Source organism: Salvia splendens, chromosome 9 (genome assembly GCF_004379255.2).
Source record: "Salvia splendens isolate huo1 chromosome 9, SspV2, whole genome shotgun sequence".
Classification (NCBI taxonomy): Eukaryota; Viridiplantae; Streptophyta; class Magnoliopsida; order Lamiales; family Lamiaceae; genus Salvia; species Salvia splendens.
The window spans coordinates 17,879,481-17,897,549 of record NC_056040.1 but is presented as its reverse complement, the minus strand read 5'-3'; the positions used below and the strand labels follow the sequence as shown (position 1 = coordinate 17,897,549).

Below are 18,069 nucleotides of genomic sequence, written 5' to 3'. Positions count from 1 at the left end.
CGAAGTATTTTATATAATTAAACATAGTACTACTATTTTATTCTCTCTCTTTTGTAAATTATACTACAATTATTGATGGTCTTATGACCCCAATACTAAATTTACTTTTACAAGTTTCAAATTTACAAACCATTTCACATATTTTGTGAAAATAGATTTTTCTCATGCAACAAAATAATAAGCTTGAGATATCTAATTCATACATGTATGCAATGGAAGGTAAATTACACCAAACATATTGCAGCACTTTTTTCTTCTTCACATTTGCACTAGTTATAATCACAATGTATAAAAAAATATGAATAGATATACAGAAAAAAATAGTAGTGAAAGATTCTATAGGAAAAAATGAGCTTTGATTTTGTACATGAGAAGGGTCTAAACTATAGGACAAAAAACTAATAAAGCCTCACACATCACATGATCTTGCTAAATATCCACACTTTTGTGAGAAAGAGGCCATCGATCTTCACACTCCTTGTGCCACCACTATGCCGATCTCCGGTCAAGCCGGCCATAGTCGTCTCATTGAAAGCAATGTGATCGAAGATACGTTGCTGCATCGCGTGTTTCACTAAGCCTGTTTTGGTCATAGAACCCTAAGTTTGTTTCTGGCTTATCAACATCCTGCTGCTTTCAAGAAGTTGTCGTAAGGGCTCGAAGATGGTAGCCGGAACGAGACGGGATTGTTCTGATACTCAGTCGCGCAGAGCACCGGAGGTCCGCCCGATATCTTGTTACCATTTTCACCCTGCAAATTTCCAGTAAAGACGATATCAGAAGGGAAGACAGACCGGTGAAAGGCTAATGTGTTTTCGAGCAATCAACCGCTACTCACTCGACTTGACTCACTAACGCCACTAATTGGGGTAATATGGACATGTTTCCGTTAGGGTATGGCGTAGTAGTAGACGAGATGTACCTTGGCGACACCGGCGTGTGATTTGTCTCCTCCGGTAGCAGCTGCAGCATTTTTCGAAGCTATGGTCAACAAAGTCATCTTCTGTTGCTTTCCCTGCTGAAGAGACTCGCAATGCTTAGCCACGTCTCTGTATGATGTCTCAGAACCCGTGCTCACGGACATTCTTCCCACATGGTGCGCTGTCTCCAAAATCTGCAAAGCAACTGGCACGAATCAAAATGCATCCATGGTTTCTAATGAGACACATGGCTCAGCAGCCAGCAAACTTACGGATTGCAGAAGTTGATCGACACTGAGAAGATTGGGTAACTCAACGGTCAGCTTCGAATTGGGTGGAGCGTTGCTTTCGTTGGGATCATGATGACCATCGTCGTCCGTACCAAAATCCGAGATGCCCTGCGCATAGGAGGGAGGTTAGCTGCCAGAGACAACGAAAAAGGTGAGAATTCTGACAGCAGTAGTTTTACCTTAACGTTGCTCTCACGTCCATGTTCCGCATTGTCATTGTACATTTGGCCACTGCCAAGCGAACACATTTCATCCGGCACGAAATTCTGGACCAACTGCTCCGTTATGGCAGCCTCCTCGTACTGCACGCAAACAGTATCAGAGATGAAAACATCAAGAACGACAAAGCCCTTTCACAAGCAGACAACAAGGTTACCTCGAGTACGTTCTCTAGATTTCTAACAATAACAGAAACCAGGGATTGTTTAGTTAGCTCGCCACTGATCTTGATTTCTGAAAGATGCCTTACAGCAGCGGTGTTGTCTTCTTTCGATCCATAGACATTTTGTTTTTCTAATCCGGCATCACTTATCTGCAGCTTTGAATCTTCAACTAAACACAAAAATGGATCAACCTGATACAAAATGCAAAAAAGATCGAATTTGAATGCTGACTTTTACAGTATAGACACAACATAAGAAAACTCTGTTAATGAGATTTGGAGACGATTGCCGTACCACTTTATCGGAGATTGCAGCCTTGACAACTGGGATGAGAGGAAGAATGTTATAGACCTTTGCTGAGAAGATAATCATGGAAGACGACAGCACATAGAGTGATCTCCGACGTGATGCTGGCAGAGTGCCTGAAAATTGAATAAATTTATTTTGAACTGGCCTTTGCTAAAAGTAGTGGAATGATAATCGATTGCAAATAGAGACTCAACCGATAGTAACGCGTAAGGATAAAAAACGCTAATCAAAAGAATTCGGATAAATAGTCATTATGAAAAATAAACATTCGCGAGCAATATTTGTAAATTTCATGTCTGAAAATTTGAATCTGAACATTGCCTAGTAGGAGACTAGGAGTACCTCCTTGAAGAGAAACGGCCCTCAATGTAAAAGCAAGTTGGAAACTATGAATTAGAGCATCACGATAGGAAGTCTGTGACGAAACATAAAGACATTAGTCATTAACACACCAATCATGCAGAAGGAGTTGTTAATCTTATGGAACAGGAAACTCAATATTATTGTGATAAAAATATGTATTCATTGTGATTATTTGGCACAAATACATACTTTACCCTTGTAATGATAATATTCTACCTTAGTCAAAGCACCAAAATACAATAGTAATGTGTCCATCAAGAAATACGATAAAAGTACTTACCTTAGCTCTAGAAAACAACAAAATCAAGCAGTATGTGTGAGCAATAGCTTCATAGTTTTCAGGCATGTTTTCAGGAGATATAGATTGTGCCCAAATTGATGAAAGCAGGAGTGTTATTTGGTGGCTACTCAGTCTAAGACGAACCGCATCCTGAAACAGAAAACGAGATAAACATGTAGGCGATAACTGTATAGAATCAGAATTAAAGAATTAATTGATGACAGTCCAAACCTAGACATTTAGGAGCGATACTAAATAACAAAATGGAAGACCTACCGCTTCTTTAGTCGAGTTGTTTCCATTATCTCCATCTTGTGCCGGTGAACTTCTCAAGCTATATACCCGACTATAAGTCGATTTAATTCTATCCATTACTCCACCTTGCTCACTTCCGTTCAATTCTGTGTAATTCTCCCTGGAAGGAGTCATTTGGTTTCGCAACTTCTGGAACAATGCGGCTGACGAAGAAAACACGGAGACAGTTCTCGATAGCGACCTCGAGAGGTCGACCATAGAGGAATCAGAAGATGGCTGAGGACAGACAGAAGACGGCACAAGTACAACAGCGAAGACCTGATGAGCTCCAACTCGCGTCTGATGATCGGGATGGAGCATAGCTGGAAGCAGCTGATGAAACAAAGTCTCTGGGAAAGCCTAATGATAGAAAAATGGTCAAATAAAAGCTTTCGAGGGAGGGAGAGAGAGAGAGAGATTCTACAGGGCCTTGCCTTGTTTTTGTACAATACATTTGGTAAAGAAGCTATAATCTGAGCGGTTCGGTAGACAGCAGAAATAGTCGTTCTCGCTATTACAGTAATGCTCGAGATGTTCTCTAGCATAGAAGCCATTACATCGAGGATTTGACCCGCATCTCCAACCTATTAACAAGTGCAACCATAAGTATAATTCTTCATTTTTATTTCTATTCCAAATCCACGACAAAGGTAGGATAGTCAAACCTTTGATGTCAATTCGGTGAGACATTCATCAACGACTTGATGAAATCTCCGGTTCCACTTGATAACTTTATCTCCGAGATTTGCATCATCGAGTGAATAATGTATACTCTTCCGTAAATGCCTCATGATGTCACTTACAGCACTGACTATAGGTACAGATGACTGCATCTTCGTCAGTCGAGCAAGAGCGGTGACAACCTCAACTACGTCGAGCTGCATATCGGGCTGCTTGAGGACGTTTTTATGGTCAAGATGCTTGACTAATATCGATAGCAAAAGATGTGTGCTCCCTGCACGAGCAAAGGAATAGGATAATAAGTCCGAGCATTGTAATCAGTTTAATCAAGCAGACAAAACGAAATCAGATATCCGTAGGGAGAAAAGTTCCCTATAAACCTGACCAGAATCATCCATCAGAAGCTGCATGTCTTTGAGAACAGGAAAAGCGATCCCACCTTGGACGGGCCACAGATTTCCACCATCAAAATAGCGAAACAAAGACTCTAGAACACAACGCATGGTGGTTGCTTCTTTCCCGAGATTGGCCATATTTTGAAGGCACACCCTAGACCAAAACTGCGGGCTTTTGGCAACCTCTCTGTGTAAATCAAGATACAGTTTACACACATGCTCAGCTGCTAGTAATAATAAGCAAACAAAAAGAAAGAACAAAAGAAAATGATCCAAGAGATTACGCAGCCACGTTAAGTAGTCCTTTTTCATTTATAATGATTCTCCAAGAAGGAACCTTTGCTGAAGCTTCAGAAGGAGAGACATATCCCTCAGCTTTATTGACTTCTTGCACCCGACCATTTTGCTCAGAACCACTGCACTCCTTACTTTGACCTTTGTAATTCTCCAAGACTACTGAAACAATCTGAAGAATTGGACAGTTAAAAACTTAAAAGTGATACGCTTCAGCCAAGAGTAGAATGCTACAGTGGCAGATGTAATATGAAATATTCATAATATCAGCATCAAATGAGGGGATACGGATAAGCTTACATTGTCAAATTCAACTGAAATATGTGAGTTTTCGCCCATGAACCAAACCTGTAGAAGACAAATGCAAAAGTAGATGAGCCGGATAAATCCAATTGAAAATATAGGAGAAACAATAAAGACCTGATAAAATCCCTGAGAAATACATATAAGAAATTTAAACTGGCCATCATTATGCTTTCAAGAAACAATCAATGGATGCAGCAAAGTTAAAAAGAATGATAGTATAAAAAACTAGAAATTATAGGACCATACAGGTTCACGTCAAATTCAACTCAAATACATCCGACAAGTAATGAATTCCAAACACAAACCATTGCAGATAGAGCTTGCAGCCCAGATGCTCGTAAATGTTCTGTCCCCTCGTCATCTCCCACTTCTTGAGCTACGTGGCAGAGCTTTGGAATTAGTCCTTCGAGATTAAACATATATGTTCCATCTTTCTGGAAAGCACGCAAGAGTAAGTAGAGTCAGCCTTATTCAATAAATGAAACAAAATTCAAGAAGTTATGCAGAGGCTTATGCAAAAACTAAAAACCAAACAACGGTACCAACCTGGTTGTTTACAAAATCAAAGAGAGATTCACATCCAATAATTAAGACTCCATCTTGGCTTGTCTGATCCATCAAGGCGAACATGACACTCAATAGACTATTTGCAAACAAAGGCCTGCCACAAAAATGGGTGTTTTTTTATTGATAGAGGTTCCCCAAAATGGACGAAGTCTAGAAAATACCCGAGGTAGACATAAAAAACTAAATATTACCAACAAGAAAACTACAAAGGGAAAGCAATAAAATGCAGTGGGCATACATTTGGTCCTTGCAAGATAACAATAACTTCCGGTAGATCAGCATAACAATCTTCACAAATCGGTAGTTTTCATTCCTTAATTCCTTGTAGAATTTCTGTTCGAGGGAGTCCGCTATCTATCATTTCAAGATAAACAAAACCATTGATAGAGCTTCGACGCAAACTATATCTATATGTAAGTTAGCTTCAGCACGAGACTAGAAAGTATTCCATTAGCAAACTCCACATACTATAACTTTCAAAAAATACAAGATAAGATTCCCATATCAGTATACTACAGTGACAGCAACTTACATAACCAAATCAATACCTTGGGAATGCGTAAAGGATTTTTTGAAGCATAGTCACATAATTTCCCAATCTTCCTCTCATTCACTTCTTCATCCTATAAAGCAAACCGAAGAAAAGGTTCCAGAGTTACGGCATTTTAGAAGAAGCGATGATCAAATCCACATATCATATCCATTAGTTACAGATACAATCCTTCTTCACGAACCAAATTTTCATCTCAAGTTTTCTTTTGAAAACCAATTCGAATCCAATCATGATCATGAAATCACTTGATCAATCATATCTATACGATACCATTGCATCCCAAAATTGATTCATGCACATCATATGATTCACAAAACTCACCTGAGAGCGGGGGAAAATATCCGATATCAAGTGCTTGTACCTCTTGACCGGCTGCCTGGACCTCGTACGCAATGCGGGGCAGAAGAAGCAAAGGTTGTCACAAGCTGGCAACACTTGCCTTGAGATAACCCCGGAAACAACAGTCATTTTGCTTTCACCAACACACAAAAAAAAAAGGAGTCTAATCCCTTTCTCTTTCTCCCTCAAATTAACGCTCTCCTTCCCTTCTCTACCTCAAAAAAAATATAGAAGGGAAAGGAAAGCCGGAGGTATCAAAATCGATCAGGCAATTCCTGCATTCAAATTTACGCCCAACTCAAATACCAACAGAAAAATCCCAATCAGCCCATTTCAAAATGCAGAGGAATCAATTGCTCGAGAAAATGGGAATAATTCAGCAATTGCTGATGGAATACTAAATAAATATAATTATATGAAAAAGTAGCAAAAAAAGATGGGAATATTTTGAACATCCCTTTATTCGTATCAGTTGTTGATAGGAATAAAAGGAAGTTTTCGTAACTTTACCTTGGGAAGAATTTCTGTAAAGAGCAGTCCAGAAGGCTGGTGATCCATCAAAGATTGCCAACAATGTAGCGAATTTCAAGCATTTTCCAGTAAATTATGCCACCCAACCTCTCTCTCTCTCTCTATCTCTATGTATACTAAAATAATTGCAAATTTTGGCGATTGAGAACGTGGATTCATGACATGGGAAATATGAATATTTTGTAATCTCTCACTTCGCTGCCCAACAGCTTCAATAGTTTTTATTTAAAATGGAAAATAATAATTAATGATTGATGCGAATTTGTAATTCCGTTACTCGCACTACTTGCATTATTGCAATTTTGTGTCTCTGTGCTTGGCCGGTACTTATGTTTGAAATTCGGTGAGTCTATTAGAACTCAAATCTATATAGTAGCAATACTCTCTACATTTCATGTTAATAGAGTCATTTTTCTATTTTGAATTGAGTCATTTTTACTTTTAGCAAAAAGTAATTCTGTTTTTTACTTTATTCTCTCTTCATCTCTCTTACTTTACCCTCTCTTACTTTTTTCACCATATATTTAACACATTATTCTTAAACCTCGTGCCAAAAAGAAATGTCTCTATTACTAAGGAACGGAGGGAGTAGTATTTAATAAAATATTTAACATTTATTAATAGATAATATTTGAATCTTAGCCTATGCCTAACATTTGTATTTTGTACAGTGACGGGAATATAATTTTGAAAAGGGCTGATCAAAATATAAAATACACTCCCACCGTATGCAATAAGGGGTTCTGTTTTGTCCTAAATAGCATTTCACTCATATTTTATAAAAAAATATATATAATACTATAAAAATGAAACTTACATTTTCCTATTTTTTCCGCCTAACATTTTTTATATTTCTAAAAACTCATGTAGAACTCAACTGGAACTCCCTAACCATTGCACATACTTGGCTCAGTCTCAAGCTGGAAATTCCAAGTCCGGAAAGTGTATATTGTTTATTAGTATTTGAATAACATGTCCATATAAACTCTTTTTTATTCGAAATGTCGGAATTTTTTAGGTAGATTCATCAAAAAAGCTCGAAAAATAAGATGGATGAAGCATCAAATTCTAAACTTGCCTAAATTCGAAATATTTTGCTAAACACATCACATGTAAAATGCACGATCTCATTTGTTTATCGATTAATATTTTCAAGAGAGGAAATTACATCGCAAATAACTATTGCTACAATCATGCAAAAGTAACAGCAATGTGAAGGGGAACAAAGAGGGAAAACTGAAAAGTGATTGTGGGCACAACGGCATTGTTGTTCAAAGCTTCTTTTCTGCTGCAGAAATGCTAAAAATGATTGCAGTTGGGTTTCTCTCACAGAACTAAAACACGCACAAGCACAACTCAATCTTCTTGCACCTCAATGTCAAGACAATCATTTGTCTACTTTTATCAAAGTCTCTGCTGTCTGATTCTAGTTTTCCTCTCAAACAAAACTACAACGGCGGCAACAGAATCCGGCCACTCTGCTCCCCGTTCGATCGAGACACTGGTGGTAGTGTTGGCAGTGATCACCATCATTGCAGTTGTCGCTAGAATCATCGCTCGTCTCTGCGGAGGCCATCATTCCGGCGGGGAGCATGATGTGGAGGGATGGGTGGAGAGCAAATGCCGAAGCTGCATTGACGGAGGGATACCAGCAGCAGCCAAGATAGAGGAGCCAAAGCCACCAGGAAATGAAGAAGAAAAGAAGTGAGAATTAAAAGAGCTGAGTAGTGGATTGTTCGTTACTGTTTTCCTCTTCTTTCCGTTTTTTGGGTTCGAGATATTTTGCATTTTTGTGTGAAGTTTTTTAAAATATCTAACCGATTCTTTAAGCAGAGGCTTAATTATATGAGGTACAGGTTAACATGTACTAGTATTTTTATTTCAAGTTCAAATGAAAAAGATACATACATAAGCTCACGCCAGAAACAATTCCTATATTCAAATTCGAAAATAAAAATGATATACAAACTCAAATCAGAAGCTCCTAGCTAAATGGGCATAATATTCCAAAATGGAGTATATTTATCGTGTCACATACACTGCTATATGTAACTACTGTACATCTTACATATACAAAATATACCTCTAATTATAGATTTGTTAATTTGAGAATTGACATGATGGGTAATCGCCTCCCTCGTTCCTATCAAGGTCTGATTCACTGGGTGGAACGATCCTCTTCCGCATCAGTGTCTCGATAACTGGATAACTCCTTTTCCGGCCACCTCTTGGCCTCGACCGGAATTGCTCATCAGATGCCTCAAAATCACCCCCCTTAAAATACAAGACATATGTCAGACATGATTCACATGATGCTGCAGATATGTTGCCATTCACACGCAACAAGGCTGAGTAGTTGATCAGAGAGTTAAAAGACACTCACTGGAGTATAGACGTGGCACCCAGATTTTTCATGATTGTCTCTCACATGTTTAAATGCAAATCTCTTGTTACAGCCAGGCATGCCGCAAGCAAATGGTTTGAGTTCCAAGTGTACAGCCTTCATATGCTTGTTGAGATTTGATGTCTGTAAACATGTCAAATAAGTAACTCTCTGACAAGTTGGATGAATGGATAGTTGTGACATCAAAGTTCCAAACTTACAGTCGAAAATGTTAGTGAGCATCCTTCAACACTACAGTTTATCCTTTCTGTAGAACTTAGTTCTGATTTATGCATGCGCATGTGACGCTTAATGTTTTTCTTCAGCTGTCTCGTGCCACATTCATCACACATAACGTATTGATGGCACAACTGTATGTGCTCCTTGAGGCACCTCTCATTTGAGAAATATTTCATACAGCCTGGTTCAGCACAGTAAGCCTCCGAAGAATCCAACATGACTGCATTATGCCAAAAATATTGGCAGTGATTAATAATGATAGTGAAAGGATAAAACCAAATAAACAACTAAAATGCAACTTACCATGAGAATCCTCGTGTTTACACAATTTGGAGGCATATCTAAACACTTTTCCACAACGAGGCTCAGGACAGACATGTTCCATAGGATGTTTGACATCAGCAAAAGCAGATTCTCCATGGAACTCTTTCACATGCCATGCCATGTGACCCTCAGATTTAAAAGTCCGCTTACAGTCCTTAACAGGACATTCAAGCAATTTCTCTTGAGACTCCTCATATTCATCGGACTTTGCAGAGTCAGGTCCCTTAGGTTGCTCAATGTCTGTAGGAGCAGATTCATAATGGTAGTCTTTCACATGACGTCATATTACCCTGTAGAGTAAACGTCCGTTTACAGCTCTCAACCGGACACTCAAACAATTTCCCTTGATGTTGAAGCATGTGTCTGTTCAAGTGGTCCTTCCTTCTGTAACTAGAGTCGCAGTCATCCACCGAACATATGAATGGCCTCTGTAAAAGCACACTTATCAGTAAAAAAATTGAGCACAATCTGTTTTACAGCAACTATGTGTGCTTTATCCCATCACATGAACTAGAGAATCCTCAAACCTCAAGGAATAGCAAGCGTGACTGAGGCACACACTTGATGGAGCTTCCCAGGCAGTCACCCGCCTGGTACTGATCCAATCAAGGTTCGTTGCCTCTCGCATTTTGGAGTTCTTTTTTTGGGATCCAATGCTTCACACCCGGCAATGTAACATGGCATTTTTCTGCCTTATTTCAATCTGCAAAATACTGTGCGTTTATATTCCAAGAAAAAAGCAAATGAATCAGAGAAAAACACCCCAAGATTCCATTCAAACAACATAATACTCTAATATTAATTACAATAACTAAAACATATTTCATATATATAGATCCATTCTCAATACTAAATAAGTTTAGATACCAATTTTTTAGTAACAAGTGGAGATATTTAGAAAAGCAAGGTAAAATTCACCTCGAGCGAATGGCTTTGCATATGCTGCTTAAGATGAGCAGGTTTTGAGAAATTCAAACCGCATTCTTCACACTTGTTTAATTTCTCTCCGTTATCAGTTTCTTCATTCAGCTCCTTCTCCTTTAATTCCTCCTGCAATACCCAAAAACACAACAAAATTACAAACTAGAGCTACACAAAATAATTGCAGAAGTTTCAGTTTCAATCACCCACAAAATTTTCAAATCTTAAAATATTAAAAACAATAAACTACACGTACCGCGTGTTGAGATTGGATGTGAGCGGCGATTAGGGTTTTTTTGGATCGACAAATCCCGCAGTACTCACAATAGTATCGACGGATGTCTCTGAAAATCGGATCCCGTGATTTAACCCCTTCGTCCACCATTTCTGTATACTGTCAATATGCGTACGTCGAAGATAGTTGTTGAAATTGGAGGGAGGCGCAGAAACCCTAATTGTGACGGCGCTGAGAGTGAATGGCAACAGCGATATGAGGGGATTTAGGGTTGCTTTTCACTATTCGTGGATCTCACCTTACTTTTCATCTCATCTATTAATTAAGAGACAACATCTGCAACCCTCCATCTCTTAACGGTCTCTTAATCATTTCATCCCTTAACTATTCATTCAATTTCATTTTTTATTTTATTTCTAACAAATTTAATTAATAAAAACACACTTCATTAAATAAAATAAAATTACAATTTAAAATTCTAAAAAAATAAAAACCCACACTTATAAAATCTAAAAATTATAAAAAATTGTTGTCTAATGGCTATCATGTGCGTCTACTGGTTGCCAAATTTTACCGAAAAAAGAAAAAAATTAAAATTTCAACGGTAATAAAACTTTAATATTACCATTTTTCATTTTTTTATTTTATTTTTTTATTAAAATCGAATTTTTAAAAAAATGATTTATTTCGTCAGCGTGACGACGCCCACTCGCGGGCCGGCGAGCCGGCGTCACGCCTAGTCCTGGCGCGTGGCGAGCTGTCGCGCGAGCCGTTCTTCCGGGACGAGACGAGACGAGACCGGGACGGAAGGCTGCAACGCCGTCTCTTATGACGAGACCGAGACGGTTAAGAGATGCGTTGAGATGCCCACTACTCCCTCTGTCCCCCACTTTAAGAATCTCATTTGAGTTCGGCACGGATTTTAAAAAATGTAAAGGAAAATTGGTGAAAAAAAATAGTGGAATGTGGTCCTACTTTTTTATTTAGTTTTATAATAAAATGTGAGTGAAAAAAATTAGTGGAATATGTGGCCTAATACTATTTATAGAATATTCCAATCGGGACTCCTAAAGTGGGACACCAAAAAATGGTAAACTATGACTCCTAAAATGGGATGGATGGAGTATTTTCACTAACTAGTTGCATTTATTCTTTTTATTTGCAACTACTCAGTAATTACATTTGAATGTTCCAAATAAATACTCCATTCGCTCCATTCGAAGTGGAATACTCTCTTCATCTAAAAAAAGGCAATATTTAATATGACATATATTTTAATATATAATTGATAAAGGACAAGAGAGATAGAAAAAATAAGTGATTGGAGTATTATTAGTGGAGAATGAAACTCACTTCATTATAGAAAAAAAAATCAAAATAAAATTGATCTATTTTTAATGGATATCCTAAAATGATACTCTCTCCGTTTCCAAAGAATATGAACTTTGGATTCGGCACGAATTTTAATGTAAAATTGGTAAAGTAAATAAAGTATTGTTAGTGGAGAATGATTTCCACCTCATTAGATAGAAAAGACTTTCCAAAATTAGAATGTGCATATTCTTGTGGGACGGACTAAAAAATAAAAAGTGCATATTCTTGTGGGATGGAGAGAATAATTGTGACGGAGAGTATATATTTTTAAGGGAAGGACAAAGTATTCATTTAATTTAATAATTACTATATTTTAGAATGTAGATAGACTCATAGAACACAAATCAAAGCCTTTTATGGAATAAATGTTACAAATCTTTGAATAAATGAATGGAATAACGGAATGAACAATTATTTTACAACGGCTATGGATCTTCCAGACAATCAGAAACATTCTTCACAATAGTCTGCAGGGAGAATACAGAGATATCGAATCGTTCTTACGACGTCTGGAGACCATAACCTAGCTTATATTTATAATCCCTCCGTCCCACTTTAAGCGACATATTTTTTTTTGGATGTCTCACTCTAAATGACACATTTCTAAATACAAAAACGTCACTCTCTCTACTTTTTCCTTGTCTCTTACTTTATTCTCTCCAATTTACTTACAAAGCAACATTTCATAAAATCTTGTGCCGAATTATAAATGATCCGTTTAGAGTGGGACGAATGGAGTGCAAAATATAACACATTTTATTTTTTATTTGGTCCCTCAACAAATTGAAAAACCTCTTATGATATCTACACTTATTTACATAGCAAATTAAATACACTTTAGCCCAAACTTAGTCTTTAATGGACCACTTTAATTAGGTAGCCGAAAGATAGTCATACGCATTAAATTAGTCACGTGGAAGCTCAAATTTTCAACAATCTCCAACTTGGGCAACACATATGACACCAAACAAATGTGTACAAACCAAATGAGCATTCAAATATACTAGTATCACGCAATGTATTACCGAACAATCTTATTATTAACCATATCGACAAAGGACTAATGAGACAATCACCACATTTTTCGTGATTACATCTATCAGTAATCACATATGTAAATATAATCAACAACAAATAAATCATGGAGTTTAGCATGAAAATTTAATGCAAAGTGATCATACATGCATATTCCAATTGGTCTTTCCAAATCCTTAGTCGATTAAAGCAAAACCAAATAGTAACAAGTCATGGACAAACATAAGTGCTTAATATATGCAGAGTATAACATGAGTTTTATAACTACATGTTCAAAACATAATATAAAGCAATAACTACAACTACTTAAAGTAAATAAATCACATATCAATTACATCACCATCATCCAAAGACTATAGTTACAAAATCCATCATTTATTAGCTTATTTACAAAATATTCAAAATCGGTTCCATATTGATTATCATAAACAATTTCATATTCATATGCATATTGTCTCTTTATTCAAATTATTATTCTGTGACAAATCAAGCTTGGTATCTGTCCGGGATTCCTCTATGACCCGAAGGTCCCTTTGTATTTGGACTCATAGGTCCCTCTGTATTTGACCCGAAGGTCCATCTGTAATTGGACTCATAGGACCCTCTGCATTTGACTCATAGGTCCCTCTAAAATTTCAGATCCAAATCAAGATCATCACAAATCCTATTTAATCACATGATTTATATAATTTCAATGTCATATATAAAATACATGTCATATATAAAATACATCCATTGTATCAGTAGCATACTCCTATCACGTCCACCATGAATATCAAATAAATAAGTATATCAGAGTAACATCACATAATCCAAAATACTCTCTCCAACTCAAACACATGACAAAGTAATCCATGTAAAATAAAAAATATGATTGCTACACCTGATTACAAAATTAAAATCAAGCTAAGTTCTTGGTTCTGCTTTACGATATACAGTACGATTCATGATTCTTTCTCTTCTTTTTCTTTTTCTTTTTCTTTTCTTTTCTTTTCTTTTCTTTTCTTTTCTTTTCTTTTCTTTTCTTTTCTTCTCGTTTTCTATTCTTTTAATTTCTCCATATTGAAACTAAACTTTCTATTTTCTTGTCCTCCTTCCTTTCCCACTGTTTACTAACTCGACATATATATGAATTGAAAAGCGGTTAATATTAAATTAAAGATATTGATATGAATTATAAATAACTTAGATAAATGGCAACATGCATGTCTGGTAGTTTATTTCGTTGACATTTGTCTCGTCAGATTAGTGGCATTATTATATGGTGACCACGTGCATGCACCAAATTTATTCTTTAAGTTATACTTACAATTATTTATATAATAGTACTCAGAAATATCATTATATATATTTTTCCATGCACAAATTACTTCCTGTCATTCATGCGCGCGCACACACACACGCGCGACGGTATATATACACAAACATATATATAAATTTTAATCTAATTAGTTAAATCGTTATTTTGATACTAATGTACTAATTTTTTGTAATATAAACTACAATAGAATATACAATAAAATATTAAACTTTGATACAATTGGGTTAGGGATGTCACACTACTCCCACTAAACGGGAGTATCCTTAAATAACACACACTCATTTAAGGTCCATGAAAGACCTTGGGTGACAGTCCCTTTAATGAGCAAATTTGCTATCACCAAATTTGATCCCTTAGTAATTTATACCTTATAGTAATTTATATGTATTTGTTCATACCAAACCTTTTATTTCACACCCAAAAAGCTATGGCTTAATAGAGCTTCCTTGTTTTTTTAGGAAGAAGCGTAAAATTATAATTTCATATTCTTAATTTTATTTGCAGAATGTAGTTATCATAAAATGAAATACTCCATTTGTCTCACAATAAGATTCATATTTTTGTCATTTCAGTTTGTCTCATAATAAGAGTTTCATTTCACTTTTACTATAAATGATAAGTAGATCTCACATTCCACCAACTTATTTCACTCACATTTTATTATAAAATTAATATATATATATATATATATAGGGTAGTGTTAATCTCCTTTTCCTCTCTTAGATTTAAGTTTCTTCTTAATTGGAACCGTTAGATTTGAGGAATGGACGATCCGGATGAGAAGCTTACTAATGATCCCGTCGTTGCATTATTAAGGCCTTTTTGTGCATTATATGGGTAAATTGGTAAATGCACAGTACCAAAACCGCCCAAAAACGGAATGTGCGAATTATAAGAGGGATTTTGCTATCAGCTTCATCTACTCCCTCAATTCATCACTGCAAATTGTCTTCTCACATTCCCACCACTTTCTAAACCCTAGCCGCCACCTGAAGCAACCGGAAATCTACAGAGAGAGCGCGATTTTTGTACGTTTCGCCGTCCAAACATTATTCCCGTAGTGCGCGACCATCTCTGTTTTCAAACTCAGCTTGGTCTCGATTTGCTGAAATCATAAATTCGTTTTACTTTTTTGTTAGGGTTGTGCCTATTATTGGGTGTGAAATTATTTTCTAGTTTGCCATGCTTTAGTTGCAGATTTTGTCGACGAAATCTTAGCGGTTTTTTATATTTGTTTCGTCTCGCAGATACATTATGATGAAGAGAGGCCGACCTTCAAGATCTCAACCAACGCTGCTGAAGGTGAGGGATCTATTTCATTTGCGTGTAGAATTTCTGGTATTGATGTACATCATTTAGTATTCCATGGTCCATTCGTCGGCGGTTTTTTTGGTAAAAGGGTGGTAGGTGAATGTAATTTCTTGTGCATTAATTGATTGATTGGGTACATTATTAGTCACTGTTTACACATTATTCGTCAAGTATTATCCATTATTTGACTGCTTCTGTATACGGGTGATTGGATGAATGAATATTCCTATGTGCATTATTTGATTGAATCTATACATTATTTAACTATTATTATTCATTATTTATCAATTTATAGGTATTATTTGACTGCTTATGCACATGGGTGAATGGGTGAATGCAATATTCCTGTGTGCTTTATTTTATTGAATCTGTACATTATTTAGCTAATAGTTTACATTATTTATCAAGTATTGGGTATTACGTGACCGCTTGTTTATATGGGTGAATAGGTGAATGTCATATTCCTTTGTGCATTATTTGATTGCATGTGTACATTATTTATCTATTTTTATACATTATTTATAAAGTATTATGCATTATTTGACTGCTTGTGTATATGAACCTAGTTGATGCAATGTAATATTCTGTTGTGCATTATCTGATTGCTTCTGTACATTATTTAGCAAGTATTATACATTATTTATCAAGTACTATACATTCAATTACTGCTTGTGTACATGAGTGAATGGTGCATTAGCTAATGTAAATGCAATATTGATAGTTTCCGTTATAATCATGTTCTGATGTTGTATGTTGGATAGCAGTGAAGCAGCTTAGATTGGACATCGACGAAGTGGTCGATGATGTAATTCCAGATGGAATTGTCCAGAAATTATGGAAGAGATTAGCAGAGACCGGGACAAGTACGGCTCAGGAAGAGCCTGAGCATAGGAAACCAGGGTGGTGGAAGGTCGACCATCTATACAGCCTCAGATATGGCCCCTGATAGGGAAGTGCTGAGCAAACTAAAATGTTGTATACAATCATAACAAAAACATATCAGGAAAAATTACATTACAGTACATATATTGTACATCACTGATTAAATAGATTACATTTTACAATATTATTTGTACATTACATTTATCGATTGATACTACCCCCTAGCCGATATGATAAATAAACCCCGGAGTAAGGACTGATACTCGTGGACTTAGTTACGGTTGCGTTGCTTAAACCATACTACACCCTATCCCCATGGATTGCTAAACCATTGGGGAATAATTGAAACGTGCCCCAAACAAGCAACCAGTGCCAATCGTAAACTATTCGTAAAATTTTATAACATAAACAAACAAAATGGTTCAGAAAACATATACATTGCAGTTCACAAGTCGTCCATTATATAGTCAATAACATGCATTACCTAGTACAATTTGGTGCATTATGTGTATCGGCTTAAACTACCACCCTAGCGACGTTGATAACTAAACCATAGAAGAATGACTGATACTCGTGGACTGTAGTTACGGTTGCGTTGCTTAAACCATACTACACCCTAGCCCCAAGTTTTGCTAAACCCTTGGGGAATGATTGAAACGTGCACCAAACAAGCAACGAATGCCAATCTTAAACTATTCATGAAATTTATAACATAAACAAACAAAACGGTTCAGAAAACATATACATTGCAGTTCACAAATCGTCCATTATATAGTCAATAACATGCATTACCTAGTACAATTTGGTGCATTATGTGTTTCGGCTTAAACTACTACCCTAGCGACGCTGATAACTAAACCATACATGACGGACTGATACTCGTGGACTTTAGTTACGGTTGTGTTGCTTAAACCATACTACACCCTAGCCCCAAGGATTGCTAAACCCTTGGGAATGAGTGAAACGTGCACCAAACAAGCAACGAATGCCAATCTTAAACTATTCATGAAATTGTATAACAGAAACAAACAAAACGGATCAGAAAACATATACATTGCAGTTCACAAATCGTCCATTTTGTAGTCAATAACATGCATTACCTAGTACAATTTGATGCATTATGTGTATCGGTTTAAACTACCACCTTAGCGACGCTGATAACTAAACCATAGAGGAAGGGCTAATACTCGTGGACTTTAGTTACGGTTGTTTAGCTTAAACCATACTACACCCTAGCCCCAATAATTGTTAAACCTTTGGGGAATGATTGAAATGTGCCTCAAACAAGCAAACAGTGCCAATCTTAAACTACTCATGAAATTGAATAACATAAACAAACAAAACGGCTCAGAAAACTTATACATTACGGTTCAAACATCGTGCATTATATAGTCAATAACATGCATTATCTAGTACAATTTGGTGCATTATGTGTATCTGCTTACTCTATGGTGCACTAAATAATTTAACTCAACAATATGGTTTCATTGCAACGTGGAATAGGGAGAGAGAAAGAGTTCGGCGATGGATTAGGGGGA

At 36.5% G+C, this 18,069-nt stretch overlaps 2 protein-coding genes across 2 annotated transcripts; both read right to left on the bottom strand.

The window, feature by feature from the left end:
- Nucleotides 1-236: 236 nt before the first annotated feature.
- LOC121749808 (protein SEMI-ROLLED LEAF 2-like) lies at nt 237-6,690 on the bottom strand. Its single transcript, XM_042144454.1, has 20 exons — nt 6,485-6,690; nt 5,957-6,249; nt 5,631-5,705; nt 5,321-5,436; nt 5,062-5,176; nt 4,821-4,949; nt 4,510-4,557; nt 4,200-4,381; nt 3,906-4,102; nt 3,505-3,794; nt 3,274-3,423; nt 2,822-3,199; nt 2,546-2,695; nt 2,245-2,317; nt 1,888-2,015; nt 1,587-1,784; nt 1,390-1,512; nt 1,193-1,318; nt 923-1,114; nt 237-751 (listed from the first exon to the last, which is right to left on the bottom strand). The coding sequence occupies exons 2-20, from the start codon at nt 6,101-6,103 to the stop codon at nt 620-622; spliced, it is 2,949 nt and encodes a 982-aa protein (XP_042000388.1). The 5' UTR covers nt 6,104-6,249; nt 6,485-6,690; the 3' UTR covers nt 237-619.
- Nucleotides 6,691-8,422: 1,732 nt separating this feature from the next.
- Nucleotides 8,423-10,875, bottom strand: LOC121748738 (transcription factor IIIA-like). Its single transcript, XM_042143231.1, has 7 exons — nt 10,630-10,875; nt 10,371-10,502; nt 9,737-9,880; nt 9,432-9,573; nt 9,110-9,348; nt 8,889-9,032; nt 8,423-8,779 (listed from the first exon to the last, which is right to left on the bottom strand). Exons 1-7 carry the CDS (start codon nt 10,756-10,758, stop codon nt 8,606-8,608), a joined length of 1,104 nt encoding a protein of 367 aa, XP_041999165.1. The 5' UTR covers nt 10,759-10,875; the 3' UTR covers nt 8,423-8,605.
- Nucleotides 10,876-18,069: the final 7,194 nt, after the last annotated feature.